The sequence below is a fragment of the Capricornis sumatraensis genome, chromosome 8 (assembly GCF_032405125.1).
Source record: "Capricornis sumatraensis isolate serow.1 chromosome 8, serow.2, whole genome shotgun sequence".
Lineage (NCBI taxonomy): Eukaryota > Metazoa > Chordata > Mammalia > Artiodactyla > Bovidae > Capricornis > Capricornis sumatraensis.
In genome coordinates this window covers 89,142,181-89,159,729 of record NC_091076.1, presented here as the reverse complement: position 1 = coordinate 89,159,729, position 17,549 = coordinate 89,142,181, and the positions used below count along the sequence as shown (strand labels likewise).

Below are 17,549 nucleotides of genomic sequence, written 5' to 3'. Positions count from 1 at the left end.
TATTTAGGATTATCTACAGACCCCTGAGACAGATCTAGGGGAGTGGGGGTGAAATAGCTTATTTGAAAGCTTTATATATTTTCATAGAAATCAAAATGCTGTTTGGTCATTAAGTGTGCTTTCTCTGCTCCCTGTGCCACCCAGGATTGCCTCCCCCTTACTCCACACCCTCCCAGCTGTGGACCCGACTGAAAGCACTTCCCTTCTCATTTTGCCTTAATCCGGGGACCAGGCAAATAGGATATGACCAAACCTCATCTGGGCAGCAATGCTGGAGACTGATGTACACTTTTAAGCCAAAAGGGTTGAGACTAAGTAGCATGATGAGAGTGGCTGCTTTGGATTAACCCACTGGTGCTGCCTCTCCCCTAAGCATGCACATCTCGTTTCTGTGGTCTGTACTTTTGGCAGCTGTTATTAAAACCTTAGTTCTCCCCAGTGAGGCCTGGTCTGTTTGCTGCTTTGCTGAGATGGTAGCTTTACAGAGAGTCATCAGGTTATTCTCAACCTGATTCATTTCTTTGGACTCTACTCTCAAGATAAGGTCAGAACAGATTAATCCTTAGCCAAGTGATAAACTCCTTAAAAGAAAACTCTAGACTTAAAAAAACATAAATATGAGAAATAAGGTTCTAATTTTTAAGAGGAGACCTCATGGGCTGATCAGTGTAACAGTGCTACAAGCCAAGCTTGCTGCTGGGACACTGACTTCCCTGTCACACTTCAGATGACCCAGGACATGAGCATGTGAAGCCCTACATCCTCCTCCAGCTGGAGCTAAGGCCCAAGTAGGGGCTGGGCTGTTTCACTCTCCACAGGTTCATATCCTGGAATCTTTGCCTCCAAATTTGAGCTGCAAAAATAGTCACCATCTCCAAAAGGAGCTAGAAATCAGGGAACCAAGTCTTACTGATGAATTTCCCAAGTGTATCCACACTCCCATGGCCTCTGCCTCCACCAACACCTCCTGGGATTACATCAGGATACAGTCGATAATTAAGAACAAAATCCAAAAGCTGAAGACTAAATGATTTCTTTGGATTTACATTCATTTGTGAAATACAGATACTGATTTACTGAATCAGTGTATGAGAAGAGACCCTCTTAAATGACATCACTTTTATAAACACTAATTATTGTTCTCAAGTCTGGATTTCCTATAAGTCACATCAGTCACAGTTAACTTCCACTTCTACCATCTGAAGGCTTGTCCACTTCCAGCCTGAACCAGGAGAAATGTAGAGAACCCACAATTTGTCTAATACTTGATAGTGTTTTATTTCCAACTCTGATCCCTGCCCTGTAATTAGAAAGTCCTGCCAGTTTGCTCTTGACAGTTCTTGCTATGGGCAAGCCGGTATCATGTTCTCTGAAACACACCGTCTTTCATCTGGAGTTAGAAACTAGATGTAAGATGGAAAAAAAGAAGCGGAGCCATTGCTGTGCATAGAACCAACCCACCAGGGTCCAACCAGCAGCAGTTGTTATTGAGGATAAGACTGCTTAAAAGACCCAAGCAGGGTAAGAGAACAAAGGCAGTTCTTTCTACAGCGTGAAGAAAGACAGGTGATTTCACAGCTTCCAGACACCCAGACTTCACAGCTTCCAGTTGCTTCATCACCCATGCTTTACCCCAGGAGTCATTCTTGCCGTCACACTAGCTGAGGCTTATGGGCCTCTCTTTGCAGCTCTTCATACTCTTCCCCAGGTTTCAGCTGGGGGCCAGGGATCATCACCGTCTGAAAGAGCAGGAAGCTGAGTTATCTCCTATCCAAGGCCATGGTTTACCTAAGAGATTCACACCTGCCTCCAGGCCTATCCCTAAAGGATTCCTCTTCCTGGGGCTGCATCACCTTCCCTCTCCACTAGGAGGTGCCCAACAGGAGTGGCTGAGGATGCCATGTCTTAAACTAGGTGGCCCTAGTGGTAATTCCTGGGTGGGGAAAATTCCCTGGAGGAGGACATGGCAACACACTACAGTATTCTTCCCAGGATAATCCCATGGACAGAGGATCCTGGTGAGCTACAGTACATGGGGTCGCAAAGAGCTGGACCTAAGACTCAAGTAACTTAGCACACCTTAAACCATGTGAGCTGCTTCACCTTAAGGATGGGCTGCTTAGGGGGTGCCCATGGGGGAATGATCTTGCCATGCATTCTCCAGCTGCCATAGGGATTTGCCAGGTGCTTTTCAAAGACAACATACTCCAGGACATCCCTGGGCACATCTTCCTGTCCATACATCAACCGGCCAAACCGGTCATAGATGGCCAGAGTCTGCAAAGATGAAAGCACATCAAGTTGGTTAGCCCTCAGAGTTGTTTAATTCTGAATCCAGACTAACCAATCAACCACTGACACTTTACTCTTAGAGGGTTTTTGACTGGGTGGGGAGTGCGGTCAGGGTGGAGGGAGTGGAAGGAGGTAGGAGGGATCCCAGAAAGGGGAGGGAATAATATCCCCATACCTGGGTTCGCAGCTAACATACAGCAGTGGGAAGGGTGCAGTGACAAGGCAAGGAAGACCATGGTGAGCCTTTCCTTAGAACTTATACCCAGGACTCAGAGGTAGGTGCTCAACCTGAGAGTGAAGAAAAGCTGGGAGGAAAGCAGAGTGGTGCCTCTACCTGCCGGGTATGCATGCGGACGGTGACCTGGCCATACGCGTTGCTCTGGGTCACCAGACTCGAACAGCGAACCTGCACCACCTGGGGTGGCTCTAAAGATTCTACGAAGCTCCAGCGGACAGTTTTATATTTGATGTCCCAGACCATGTCCTGAGGGCAGAGAAGAGTTCAACTGGATTCCTGCCCACACCCCCCGCCCCCTTACGGAAGTGGGTGCTTATTTCCATGCTTCCTCTTCTTGCAATGCCACAGTCAACATGCAACGTTTCCCATCAAATGCGTTATGGTGCTTATTTACTGTCTCACTTTTCTAAATTTTGCTTAAGCTACTGCTCCAGCTCACCTTACAACAACTCTCTTTTCCTTTCTAAATCATGACTCAAGAGCCAATTACCATCTGGAGGACCCTTCTCCAAATCAATGAAGACCTCATTCCAAACTGCCAGCTTACCTAATATGTTATCCCTCCCACACACTTTCATAATCTGCTCACTATTGCATGCATTTCTGTTGGCTGCACGTTTGTTTTTTTCCTCTTACCTTTCTGCAGCTTTTATAGGAATTATAGATTTTTATAAAGGTTAATAACCTGCTTAGACTAGGATAGCTATGCTTGTGCCTGAGGAGATGAGGCAGAACTGAGAGCAACTGAAATTCTTATTCTTGAGTTTCTAACTAAACCACAAAGTCCTCATAGTCAGGAGTCTCCCAGAGTACCTAGCACCCTTGTTACCACAGTGTAAGCCTCATGCACACTGTTAAGTCCCTTATTGTAGCACAGGCATGTGCAGGGCTGGCCTAACGTGACCATCCCCTCACCTCAGGATCTGTAGTCTTAGTACTGCTTGCTCAGGGACCTCCTCTATCTTCAACTGCACGGCCTTTACCAGACTCCATATCAAGCCACTACCATGCAGCCAAACATAATGAACTCTGGCCTTTTGCCTTAAACTTCCTGTACTCTCAAAACTGACCCTTAAGAAAACTGAGGTGCTATCTAGAATCTGTCTACTCAGGCATCCCCCAATTCTAAGGAAGATGAGAACCTACCGGAAAACAGTTTTCGGTTACCAAGGTATGAAGTCGGTCATGGTCTGAGCTAAAAAGGAAAGAAATTTATATCACTGACTACTGCTTTTATGATACTCTATATGAACGTTGAAAATGGCCCTGAAAGTGGAAAACTATTCCCTTCATTTTTACAAATATTTTCTGCACACCTACTATAAGCCAGGTAATATACTAAGTCCTAGAGACACAAAGATAAAGAATAACGTAATTTCTCAGAAAACCATGAGCTATAAAAGCAGTGCAAATTTATGTCTGAATCTCAGGAGCAGAAAGAAATTTCTCTGAAATTACTATATATATCCTTGAGTTGGGTAAGAGACCCTCACTGAGACATGGGGACTGATTTCTGTTCTAAGCTGGAACAAGATTCAACACAAACAATAATCAAAAGCTCAACTTATCTCCTTTTACCATGGATACCTCATCAATACCAACTGCTTAGCTTTATTTCTTAACTTTCGTCCTTGAACCTAGCCAAGATATAACCAATGTGGCTGAGTCCCTTCACTGTTCATCTGACACTACAACACTGTTAAACAGCTACAGAAAGAAAGTGAAGTCGCTCAGTCGTGTCTGACTCTTTGCGACCCCATGGATTCTAGCCTACCAGGCTTCTCCGTCCATGGGATTTTCCAGGCAGGAGTACTGGAGCGGGTTGCCATTTCCTTCTCCAGTGGATCTTCCTGACCCAGGAATCCCACCCGGGTCTCCCACATTGTAGGCAGACGCTTTTACTGTCTGAGCCACCAGAGAAGTCAACGGCTTCCATTAAATGGCTATACCCCAATACAAAATAAAAAGCTCAAGGTTTGGAAAAAATAAAAGATAACCACTTGTCATTTCTGGTCCTTTCCACACAAACTGTCCCTCCATCCCATCTTTGTGGCTGCCAGAGTGACCAAGTTATGCTGATTCTGTTCAGTAAGAAAATGAGCCAACCAACCCAAGCTCCTGTACATCTAAGATTTTAGGAGGGTTCCTAACTTCAGGTAAACCTAAGACCACAGATTGGTTTCTTTCAGATATACATTCATGACTTTCTCCTGCAATTTATTTTTTTGTTGTTGCTTTTTTTCTGTCTTCTGCAATTTAACACTTCCTGAGTGGTTAAAGTCTTGCTCTTTGAAAAATTGTGTCTCTAATGCCAGAGTGGGTGATAGGTTAGTTCTGTTTGTTTCACTTCCACTTCTATTCCAAATAAAAAAGACTCTGAGTCACTTCCCCTCACTGTAGCTCTAGACTAGACTAGACCAAGTTGTGGTGACAGATACCACAACCACCACACCTGGCACCTCTGAATGAATTCTTCCTCATCACTATCTTGGCCTAGAAATCTTTTTTTTTTTTTTTTACTTTATTTTGCTTTACACTACTGTATTGGTTTTGCCATACATTGACATGAATCAGCCACAGGTATACATGAGTTCCCAATCCTGAACCCCTCTCTCACCTCCCGGCCTAGAAATCTTCAGTAGAAATAAACTCCTCCTTTTATGAGCTGACTCCATATTTTGTAATAGAACTTATCCTATAAGTAAGTTTGCAATAAAATTTACCCTCCCACTGTAAACATCCAGAAAGGTTGGGCAGAATATAATAAACACAGACACACACATTTTTAAATCTCTAGAGTAGTACACGAGAAAGGAAGCTAAGTCCATAGGTGCCAGAGAGGAAGAGGGAATTAAAAGTAGAATGGAAAGAACATAACCTGATACCACAACCAGGTAAGAGATGATTTAGGGATCCAGAAATAGGATCTGATGGCTAGAGCTTGACTTTTCCTAAAACCCAGGATGTTGGAAGGACAGGGAGTTGGAATTGAAATCCCTGTATAAAGCTATGACCCTCAAAAGAGTCTGGCAGCTGCAGGAAAAGGAAACTACAAAAATAGTCCACCAACCTAGAGACAAAGCTTCCCTCTGTCTAGAGCTCTGAGGAGGGGGAAAAAAAAATCTAAAAAACAACAACAACCAAAAAAACCCCATGAAAACTGAAAAATTAAAGCCCTAAGTACACATTATACTCAGATGTAGACACAAAATTTACAGTATCTCTATGATGCAAGAATTCCTAAACTAAGAAATTAACATAAAAACTAATACCTTGCCAATGCTATCCCTAGAGGATCTGGCAGAAACACACAGAGAAAACCTCCCTGGGAGCATATTCATAACTTACGTTGTCTGGAATTCCCTCAGAAGAAACACACTCCATCATCAACACTACAAAACAGACCTGGAATCAACTTAGCAAAATCAACAGACACAGACATCAAGCAAAATGACAGACCAGGAAGCACTAGGGCTGGATCCCTTCATTGAAATAACTGATAAATAAGAAAAACAAAATCTCAGAACTCTGGATACTTGTAACAACCAGGGGAGTGCCTGATGAAGGGAGAAGCCAATGAGTCTGGATGTAAGAACATGTACAAACCACCTACCCTCCTCTTTCCCTCAGCCCTGCCATGACTGTGGGACAGTGGTCTGTGTTCTGGAGTGGATGGCTGGTACTTGGGCAGGCAGCAGGGACCCTCCCCTCCAAAATTTGAGTTTGCACATTCTGGTCAGTCTGGTGGATGGCAGAGAGACCAGCACAAACCATGCCACTATTTCAGCCCTGCTGGCTGCAGCAGCTTTTCCCATCAACAGATATAAAGGGATAAAGGGAAAAGAACACCTATTTTGTTTTTATTCAGTCAGATAATTTAGGAAATCTTTGTCAGGTCACTGGCCGACTGCAGAGATAATGGAACGGAAACTTCAATGACTACTACCCACAACAAAGAATACACACTTAGCAGTATTAGTTTGGAAAAGTCACAAATGGATGGCAGTGGCACTAATCAACAAAGTCAGCAATTTCTGAGGAGCAGAGCAATCTGATTTTCAGAGCTACCACATAATACTACTCAGAATGTCCAATTCTCAACAAAAAATTACAAAGTATACAAAGAAACATGAAACTATGGCCCACTTACAAGAAAAAATTCTTGACAGAAGCTATCCCTGAGGAAGCCCAGACATTAGAATTATTAGCCAAAGACATTAAATCAACTGTCCTACGTGCTCACTGAGATAAAGGCAACCAGGGAAAAAGAACTAAAGGAAATTCTAAAACAATCTACGAAATAAGTACATCAGTAAAGAGATAAAAATTATGAAAATGAACCAAACAAATTCTAGAACTGCAAAATACAGTGAAAGAAATTAAAAATTCACTACAGGGGTTAGGGACTTCCCTGGCAGTACAGTGGTTAAGATTTCACCTTCCAGTGCAGGGGGCGCAGGTTCAACTCCTGGTCGGGGAGCTAAGATCCCACATTATCTCCTGGCCAAAAACCCAACACATTAAAAAAAAAAAAAAGCAAGCAATAAGGTAACAAATTCAATAAAGACTTAAAAAAATTCACTACAGGGGTTGAACAGCAGATCTGAGCAGGCAGAAACAAGGGATCAGTTACCTGGAGGATAAAACTACTGAAAGCATCCAATCTAAGGAGCAAGTGAAAGTTGCTCAGTTGTGTCCCACTCTTTGCAACCCCATGGACTATACAGTCCATGGAATTCTCTAGGTCAGAATACTGGAGTGTGCAGTCTTTCCCTTATCCAGGGGATCGTCCCAACCCAGGGATCGAACCCAGGTCTCCCACATTGCAGGTGGATTCTTTACCAGCTCAGCCACATAACTTGAGGATAAAACTATTCAAAGTATCCAATCTAAGGAGCAAAAAGAAGAAAAAAATGAAGAAAAACGAGTAGGGCCTGAGGTACCTGTAAGACACTGTCAAGTGCGTGAACACACAAACATAGGATCCTGGAAGGAGAAGAGAGGAGGCAGAAAAACATTTGAAGAAATACTGGCTGAAGGAACTTCCCTAAGGGCCCAGTGGTTAAGAGTCTGTGCTTCCACTGCAGGGGGCACAGGTTCAATCCCTGGTCAGGGAAGTTCCCGCATAATGCACAGTGTAGCCAAAAAGAGAAAGAATAGAAAGAATGGCTGAAAACATTCCAAATCTGGTAAAAGAAATGAATGTTCATATTCAAGGAACTCCACAAACTCCAAGAAGAATGAACTCAAAGAAATCCACACTGAGACACAGTACAGTGCCAAGTGTCAAAATCAAAAGACAGAGAGAAAATCCTAAAAACAACAAAAGAGAAGTAATTTGTCACATACAAGAGACCTTAAAAAGGTTACAGTTGATGTCTTATCAGAAACTATGGAGGCCAAAAGGCAGTGGGATGATATATTTAAAGGCCTAAAAGAAAATCTGTCAACTAAGAATTCTATAGATAGAAAGACTATCTTTTAAAAATGAAGGAGAGGGCTTCCTCGGTGGCTCAGTGGTTAATGCACTTCCATGTCAGGGGACATGAGTTAAATCCCTGGTCGGGGAAGTTCCACATGCCATGAGCTATGGCAAAAGAAAAAAAAAAAAGTAAAAAGAATGAAGGAGAACTGTAGATATTTTCAGATAAACAAAAATTGAGAGGGTTTATTACCAGGAGATCTGTCCTATTAGATATACTAAAGGACTTTTTCAGACCTAAATGAAAAGATACTAGACAGTAACTTAAAGCAGTAAGAAGAAATAATCAGCACTGGTACAGGTTACTATATAGGTAAACATAAAAGCCAGTATTCCTGTACTTCTGATCTGTAATTCCTCATTTTTTTTCCTGTTTGATTTAAAAGGCACATGCATAAAACATCGGTTACAAATGTACGTTATGGGCATATAGCGTATAAACATATAATCAGTGGCAGTAACAATGCAAAGGGGGAGGGACAGAGAGACATAGGAGCAGACTGCTTGTACACTATTGAAACTTTGATATTATCCAAACTAGACTGTTAAGATACTAATTCTAATCCCCAAAGTAACCATTAAGAAACTAATTTTTAAAAAATCGATAGAAAAGGAAAGAAAAGAATCAGAAAGGTATACCACAGGGACTTCCTTAGTGGCCCAGTGGTTAAGAATCCGCCTGCCAATTCAGGCAACACTGGTTCAATCCCTGGTTCCAGAAGATTCCACACGCCTGGGACCAATGAACCTTGTGTGCCACGACTGAGCCCGTACTCTACAGCCCTCAAGCCCCAGCTACTGAAGCCGGTGTGCCTAGTGCCCTTACTCTGCAACAGAAGATGCCACTGCAAAGACAGGCTCAGGCACCAAAACAAAGAGTAGCCTTGGCTTGGTGCAACTAGAGAAAGTCCAAGAACAGCAACAGAAGATCCAGCACACACAGCCAAAATAAACAAATAAATACACAGGCAATATTATTTTAAAAAAATGAAGTTGGATGCTTACTTTACAGCATATGCAAAATTAACTCAAAAGGGATCAAAGACCAAAATGTGAGAACCAAATCTATAAAACTCTTAGAAGAAAACATTGGGGAAAAATTCCATGACACTGGATTTGGCAACAATTTGTAGACTTGACACTAAAAACTCAGGCAACAAAAGAAAAAACATGTAACTTGGACTTAACAAAAATTAAAATGCTCTTTTATCAAAGTACACTACCAAGAAAGTAAAAACACATGAAATGGGAAAAAATATTTATAAAGCATATATCTGACATGGGATTACTATCCAGAACACATAAAGAGCTCCTGCAACCCAATAACAAAATAGCAACTCAACTGTGGCCACTGCTGAGTTTTCCAAATTGCTTCACATATCGAGTGAAGGACTTGAACAGCATCATCTTTTAAGATTTTAAATAGCTCAGCTGGAATTCCATCACCTCCACTAGCTGTGTTTGAAGTAATGCTTCCTAAGGCCCACTTGACTTCACATTCCAGGATATCTGGCTCTAGCTGAGTGACCACACTATCGTGGTTATCTTGATCATTAACTTTCTAAAATATAGTTCTTCTGTCTATTCTTGCCACCTGTCCTTAATCTCTTTTGCTTCTGTTAGGTCCATATGATTTCTGTTCTTTATTGTGCCCATACTTGCATGAAATGTTCCCTTGATATCTCCAATCTTCTTGAAGAGATCTCTAGTCTTTTCCATTCTGTTGCTTTCCTCTATTTCTTTGCACTGTTCGTTTAAAAAGGCCTTCTTATCTCCTTGATATTCTCTTTAACTCTGTATTCAATTGGGTGTATCTTTCCCTTGCTTGCTTGCCTTTCCTCTTCTTTCCTCAACTATTTGTAATGCCTCCTCAGACAACCACTTTGCCTTCTTGAATTTCTTTTTCTTTGGGATGGTCTTGATCACCACCTTCTGTACAATGTTATGAATCTCCGTCCATAGTTCTTCAGGCACTGTGTCTACCAGATCTAATCCTTTGAATCTATTTGTCACCTCCACTGTATAATTCATAAGGAATCGATTTAGGTCATACCTGAGTGACCTAGTGGTTTTCCCTACTTTCTTCAATTTAAGCCTGAATTTTGCAATATGGTGCTCATTATGAGCCACAGTCAGCTCCAGATCTTGTTTTTGCTGACTGTATTGAGCTTCTCCATCTTCAGCTACAAAGAATATAGTCAATCTGATTTCAGTATTGCAAAGCTAGTGGAAGTGATGGAATTCCAGCTGAGCTATTTCAAATTCTAAAAGATGATGCTGTTCAAGCGGTGCACTCAGTATGTCAGCAATTTGGAAAATTCAGCAGTGGCCACAGGACTGGAAAAGATCAGTTTCCATTCCAATCCCAAAGAAGGGCAATGCCAAAGAATGTTCAAGCTATCAAACAAGTGTGCTCATTTTACATGCTAGTAAGGTTATGCTCAAAGTCTTCAAGCTAGGCTTCAGCAATATGTGAACTGAGAACTTACAGATGTACAAGCTAGGTTTAGAAAAAGCAGAGGAAACAGAGATCAAATTGCCAGCATTTGCTGTATCATAGACAGAGCAAGGGAATTTCAGAAAAACATCTACTTCTCCTTCATTGACTAAGCTAAAGCCTTTGACTATGTGGATCCCAACAAACTGGAAAATTCTCAGAGGTGGGAATAGCAGACCACTTTACCTGTCTCCTGAGAAACTTGTATGCAGGTCAAGAAGAAACAGACTGGACATGAGATAACAGTGATTCAAAACTAGAAAAGGAATACAATAAGGCTGTATATTGTCACCTTGCTTATTTATATACTTCTATGCAGAGTACATCAAGCGAAATGCTGGGATGGATGAATCACAAGCTGGAATCAAGACTGCTGGGAGAAATATCAACAACCTCAGATATGCAAATGATACCACTCTAATGGCCGAAAGTGAAGAGGAACTAATGAGCCTCTTGATGAGGATGAAAGAGAAGAGTGAAAAAGCTGACTGAAAATTCAACATCCAAAAAACTAAGATCATGGCATCCAGTCCCACAGCTTCATGGTAGACAAAAAGGGAAACAGTGGAAGCAGTGACAGATTTTACTTTCTTGGGTTCCAAAATCACTGCAGACAGTGACTGTAGCCATGAAATTAAAAGATGTTTGCTCCTTGGAAGAAAAGTTATGACAAACCTAGACAGCGTATTAAAAAGCAGAGACATCACTTTTCTGACAAAGGTACGTGGAATCAAAGCTATAGTTTCTCCAGTAGTCAGGCATGGATGTGAGAGTTGGACCATAAAGAAGGGTGAGTGCTGAAGAATTGATGCTTTCGAATTGTGATGCTGGAAAAGACTCTTGAGGGTCCCCTAGACTGCAAGGACACCAAACCTGTCAATTCTACAGAAAATCAACCTTGAGTAATCAGACTGCAAGGTCTGATCAATCAGACATTGGAAGGTCTGATGCTGAAGCTCCAATATGTTGGCCACCTGATGATAAGAGCCAACTCATTGGAAAAGACCCTGATATTGGGGAAGATTAAAGGCAAAAGGAGAAGAGGACAACAGAGGATGAGATGGTTAGATAGCATTATTGACCCAATGGACATGAATCTGACCAAACTTTGAGAGACAGTTTAACACACAGAAGCCTGGCAAGCTAGAGTCCATGGGGTTGCAAAGGGTTGGACACGATTTAGTGACTAAAAGACAAACACACAGAAAGGATCAAGATGAGTTAGGGATCAGGTGGGGTGAAAACAGCTGCCATTAAGCAGACTCCTAACACTTGCCAGTAGAGCTGAGCCAGACCAAATGGTGAAAATTCCCAGACGCAGTGAGAGAAGTCAAGGATAGCTCCAGGCTCCAATTATTTCCCAAAGAGGAAGGTCTCTCACTCTAGAATTCTTACCTGAAGGAAAAAAAAACCATCTAGAATAATAGCTGCTGAGAACATAATGGGTATAAGACAGGGAGTTCACATACTTGTTTAGACACAGGTGAGCTTCAATGAAGATATCCTGGGCTTTTTCAGGGAAGTCCTTTACTTTAAAATTAGGATCACTTTCTTTTATCCTCCGGATTCTGTAAAATTAAGCATGAGAATCATTTTAAAGATGTCATTCAATTTCCATAACTTAACAGCTTACTATACCTCCATTAATGTCTGTCCATTTATTCAGTAATGGTTTTTTGAATGTGCCAAGTCCTATAAATTCAGCCTTCTAACTTACGGTTAAATCAATTATTCTAAAGAAAAACCAATGCTTCTCATAGTGAATTTCTGGAATTTTGACATCAAAGAAAATATCCTATAAGCACTAAGGAAGAAAAAAACAGGTTTCATACAGAGGTTCAAGAGTCAGAAAGACATTGGGCTTCTAATTAGCAACATCAGAAGTTAGAAAGATTAGAAAGACAATGGAGGAGTATTTTTCATGGAGAAAAAAATGACTCCCAGTCCAGAATTCTGTATCTGAGCAAATTATTTTTTTTGGCTACACTGCATAGCATGACAGGTTCTTAGTTCTCCAACCAGGGATTGAACTTGTGGCCCCTGCAGGGGAAGTGTGAAGTCTTAACAACTGGACCACCAGGGAAGCCCTATGGGCAAATTATAAATGAAATCGGAGACCAAAAGAAAGACTTTTTCTTAGCCTTGCAACATTTCATTTATTTACCTTCCACTCTTTCTCAGGAAGCTGCGAGGGAACGTGTACCACCAAAATAACTGAATGTACCATGAAGGAGAAAGACATAAAATCCAGGAAACAGGGACTATATATAAGAGCAAGGCAAACGGATTAGCAGGATGATGATAAAATAGATCCCACAGTGTACAGTGAGCCTGAAGAGTGACCAATCCAGACTGAAAAAGGTAAGAAGGCTCCAGAAGGGCTTTATGATGAGATTGATAGCATAATGTTTTCTACACAGTGAGAGAAAATTAACACAACCAGGGGTTCTACAAGGAAATGAGAAAAAAAGACACTTAATGCCAGGAAAATAAAAAACTATTATGCAGGAAAGGAAATGTAATAGTAATGTACTGCATGACTCAGCTGTCAACAGCATTTTCATAGTTATAATAATGTAAACAGGGAATTCCGATCTAATCAGTGTTACCAAAAATGTATTAAGAGGATGAGGGACACCATAACTCAGAGGAATTTATCCCAGGAATGCAGGGTTGGCTTAACACTAAAAAATCAATTAATGTAATATACCATATCAATACAATAAAGGACAAATATCACATTATCATGTCAATGATCAGAGAAAAAGCATTTGACAAAATCAACTCCTTTACACTCTTTTCACCTCAAAGCCTTGTTTTGTTTCCCTGGAATGCTATTCCTCACCACATTTCTCTACTCAGCTAACTCCAAGCAACCCTTTAGATCCCAGCTTTAAATGTCATTTTCTTAGAGAAGCCTACTCTGAACTCCCAGATGGGGAAAGTTATCATTCCCCGTCCTGTGTTTCCATGGCACTCATACTTCACCCTACTATAATTATGTGTGTACAATCAGTAACTGGTCTCCTCCCCTAGACAGTAAGTGTTGTGTTCATCAACATCATGAACTCTTCCACCAAAGAGTTCACAAGACAGGAGAGAAATACATGAGAGGAGATCATCACAATACAGAGTTATTGGAGACAGTAAAAATAAGCATACTGTTATAACAAAGGCAACTCCAAAAAAAGTCAGGGAAGGCTTAAAAGAAGACACAGAAATTAAAAGCAGACCTAGAGATTATCATACTTAAAAAAGTCAGTCAGAAAGAGAAAAACATATACCATACAATATCACTTATATGTGCAGTCTAAAATATAACACAGTGATGTCCAGTGGTTAAGACTCTGAGTTTCCACTGCAGGAAGTGCAGGTTTGATCCCTCTGGTCAGTATACTAAGATCTCATATGCTGAGTGGTGCAGCCAAAAAAAAAAAAAAACAGGGCAGAAACATATCTATGAAAGACAAACATAATCAAAGCTATGGTTTTTCCAGTAGTCACGTATGGATGTGACAGGTGGACCATAAAGAAGGTTGAGCACTGAAGAATTGGTGCTTTTGATTGTGGACAAGACTCTTGAGAATCCCCTGGACAGCAAGGAAATCAAACCAGTCAATTCTAAAGGAAATCAACCCTGAAAATTCACTGGAAGGACTGATGCTAAAGCTGAAAGTCCAATACTTTGGCCAACTGATGCGAAGAGCTGATTCACTGGAAAAGACCCTGCTGCTCAAAAAGATTGAGAGCAGGAAAAGAGGGCGACAGAGGATGAGATGGTTGGATGGCATCTCTGACCCAGTGAATATGAGTAAACTCTGGGAGACAGTGAAGGACAGGGAAGCCTGGTGTCCTGCAGTTCATGGGGACACAAAGAATTGGACACAACTTAGCAGTTGAACAACAACAAAGAAACAAAGAGAACAGACTTGTGGTTGCCAAGGGGGAGGGGAGAGGAGAGGGAAGAACTAGGGGTATATTATAAAAAAAAAAAGGCAGGGCTTTCTGGTGGTCCAGTGGTTAAGAATCCGCCTTGCAATGCAAGGGACACCAGTTCAATTCCTGACTGGGAAGATCCAACATGTTGAGGGCAACTAGGCCCCTGCGCCACAGCTACAGTGCTGTGGAGCCCAGCAGCTGTAACTATTGGGCCCACATACAGCAACTACTGAAGCCCACATGTAGTGTGGGGTGTAGGGCCTAGTGTAGGGCCGTGCTCCACAATAAGAGAAGCCATTGCAGCCAAAAATAAATATTAAAAAAACCCAAAAAACAGCAGACACAATGCTTGAGGAAAAAAGACATTTTTCAGACAAAGGAAAGGATGTGCAAAGAGACGCAGCGCAGCAATTGTCAAGGAACTAGCAATTAGTTTGGAAATGTTGAAGTTTAGGATGAGAAAAATGAAATAGACAATGGTGGAGAGAAAGGTAAGAGCTGAATTATTTTTTTAAAAGACCTGAATACCACTGAAAAATTCTATATTTTATTCTTCAGATAATAAGGAGCCACAAGAAGTCTGAGGCAGAGGTGTTGATATGATAAGATCTGTATTTAGAGGAATGTTGTAGCCACATGAAGAACTGACAGTAACTCAATACATTTACGCATAGAAATCTATATATAACCTTAAAGAGCCTATAATTTAGATATAATCACAGCCAGAGTGACAGATACTGAAAATCTCTTTAAGAAGACAGTTTTGGCTTCTGCTCCTTAACTAAAGCACAGTTAGCTCCCTAGAACAGGTCTGTCTTCTTAAGCTTTTTTGGTTTTTCTGACTCTCTTAAAATCTCAGGTATTTCTCTTATAAATATGCTCTCTCTTATTACTACTTTCAATTGTTAAATATGTGATCAAAAAAGTGTCCTACATACTTCAATGTCAATTTCCTAAATGATGTGACAAAAACGACAAGTCAAGGCTGAGATGCTAAGATTCAGAATGCCCATACTATCATACATTAAGTTTATTACAGGGAAAGAATATACTGTCAAAAGGAGTTATACACAATTAATCCAAGATGGCCTCTCTGGATTAAGTAGCAACAAGAAATTTTTATTCTAATATTAACTCCCAGCTGTCTCAGATACCTACGACAATTGTGATGCCACATTCTTCTTCAATCGCTCAGTCCTCTGTGCCAGTCCTTCCTTAGAAAGAGATGACACTCGGGCATCACCCTCAGGAGGAACATAGGCATCAAAGATACTAGCTGCGAAGAGAGAAGGAGAAAACTAAGAAAGCATTGCAAGATTGAGAAAAAGTCATCTTGAGGTCACAAAAAATTGGGAGGGCTCCTGGATACAAAATAGACTATCCACAGACTTTTTCCATGCAGAGGAAATCATGCAGGATTAGAAAAAGTAGAGTAAGATAATCTTTAGTCTTCAAAAGAATTTTAGCTTCTTCTTGTACAAAACGGAAAAATTTTACCCTGGTCTTCTAGGAATATTGTGAAAACAACATCAAAGATGACCTCATGAAATATAATGTGTCAAATTATTAAAGCTGAACTGATTTGGGGGTTAATTAAATGCTATCATTCACAGTCCAAATCATTCCACTTTTCAAGAAGACATTTGACAGAAGGGGACTGGGTTAGGGCTTTACCTGTACAGGCCAGATGTATGGGACGTTCCAAACTTTCTTGAGGAATGACCAGTCCTGCTTTCCGGGCATATTCTATGAACTGTTTTTCTGTTTTGTATTTGGGTTGATAAGGAGGGGGTGTGAAACGTTTTTTAGTTCTCACTGGAACTACTGCTGAGAACTGAGTCATCAGGATTGGCTGGAAGATAGCAGAAAAAGGTTAGGTAACCTGGGAAAAAATCTTATACAAACTGTAAGCAAAGATAGAAAGGGCACATCCAAAGAATGACTTAGGAACAATTATAAAGCCACACATCGTGGGTAAATGTTTCTGTCTTAACAATTATAGCTGTCTCTTACTAAAAGCCAGTAAGCAACTTTTACTAATACCACTCAACCTTTACTAAAGGCTTTCTTTTAGTACTTTTCATACTACAGGGCTATGCCAACTCAAGAATGCAGAGTTGATGAAAGTTGATGGAAGCAAGGTTGATCAGACTGATGAAAGAACGCTCAGTCTGATGGGGAACTTAAACACCAACCCAGTACTCTCTTTTCTTCTGCTCTACCTTAACTCAGAAATCTCTACATTTACTCAGATTACATTGTGCTCATTCTATTGGGAGCCTCAACGTAAACTTTATTTTGTCGTTCTAGCTCCATAAGCTCTTTAAAGGCCAGATCCCTTTTCTCGCTGACCATGAAATTTGTTGAAGCAGCAACGATTCTCCCTCCTTTACAGCTACTAATCAATTTAGAACATTTATAAAAAATCAACGGGAAGCGAGACCACCTTCCAAACCATTACCTCTTTCCCATTTAACACCCGTACGCCAGTGAGACCCAGGGCAAACCGGAGAAACTTAATCCCCGAGAACTTGCCCGCCCTGATAGCCCTACGAAGGCTCTCTCCACTCAGCCATAGCTGTGTCTCGCCTACCTCAACTGCTCCCTACTTAGGCACCATCTGTATAGCCCAAGTTCACCAAGGACAACCGTAAAATGAGTATTTCCCTCTACTCTGTCCTCCTCCAGCCCCCAGACTTCCAGCCACCCCATCCCTACCCACCTGCCGAGACCATCGTCCTACAGCCCTGGATAAGCAAGACAAACTCCGCGGCAAGTGGGCTGCCATTTTGCTCACGCAAAGGCAGCTGGGAAGGAAACAGTGAAGAGCCGGAGGCTGGAAAGAAGGCGCATAGGGCGGAGCTAGCTCGGGCGTGGAATTTTCCAGGGCACGCGCCCTCCGCCAAGTGTGAAAGGCGCGAACGCGCACGTACGCGTTCCGGAGGGAGCGAAGGTGGAGTTGGGCTGCGCAAGCGCAGTAAGATGGCGTTGTGGGTAGGGTGGAAGCACGGTTGTCACGCGCCCGGCGGAGAGCGTGGAGCTACAACTGCGCCTGCGCACCAAGGTTTCTGACGGTCAGGAGCTACTGCATTCCAGGTTTG

The 17,549-nt window shown here is 41.7% G+C and overlaps 1 protein-coding gene across 2 annotated transcripts; it reads right to left on the bottom strand.

Annotated features, from left to right (window-relative positions):
* Window positions 1–1,062: 1,062 nt before the first annotated feature.
* Window positions 1,063–17,293, bottom strand: MRPL45 (mitochondrial ribosomal protein L45). Of its 2 annotated transcripts, XM_068978190.1 has the most exons (8): window positions 17,171–17,293; window positions 16,123–16,300; window positions 15,607–15,724; window positions 11,979–12,077; window positions 3,677–3,725; window positions 2,627–2,776; window positions 2,104–2,277; window positions 1,064–1,739 (listed from the first exon to the last, which is right to left on the bottom strand). In XM_068978190.1, the coding sequence occupies exons 1-8, from the start codon at window positions 17,234–17,236 to the stop codon at window positions 1,653–1,655; spliced, it is 921 nt and encodes a 306-aa protein (XP_068834291.1). In that variant the 5' UTR covers window positions 17,237–17,293; the 3' UTR covers window positions 1,064–1,652. The 2 variants fall into 2 exon arrangements, with proteins under 2 accessions (XP_068834292.1, XP_068834291.1); XM_068978191.1 differs by lacking the exon at window positions 2,627–2,776 and having other exon boundaries at window positions 1,063–1,739.
* Window positions 17,294–17,549: the final 256 nt, after the last annotated feature.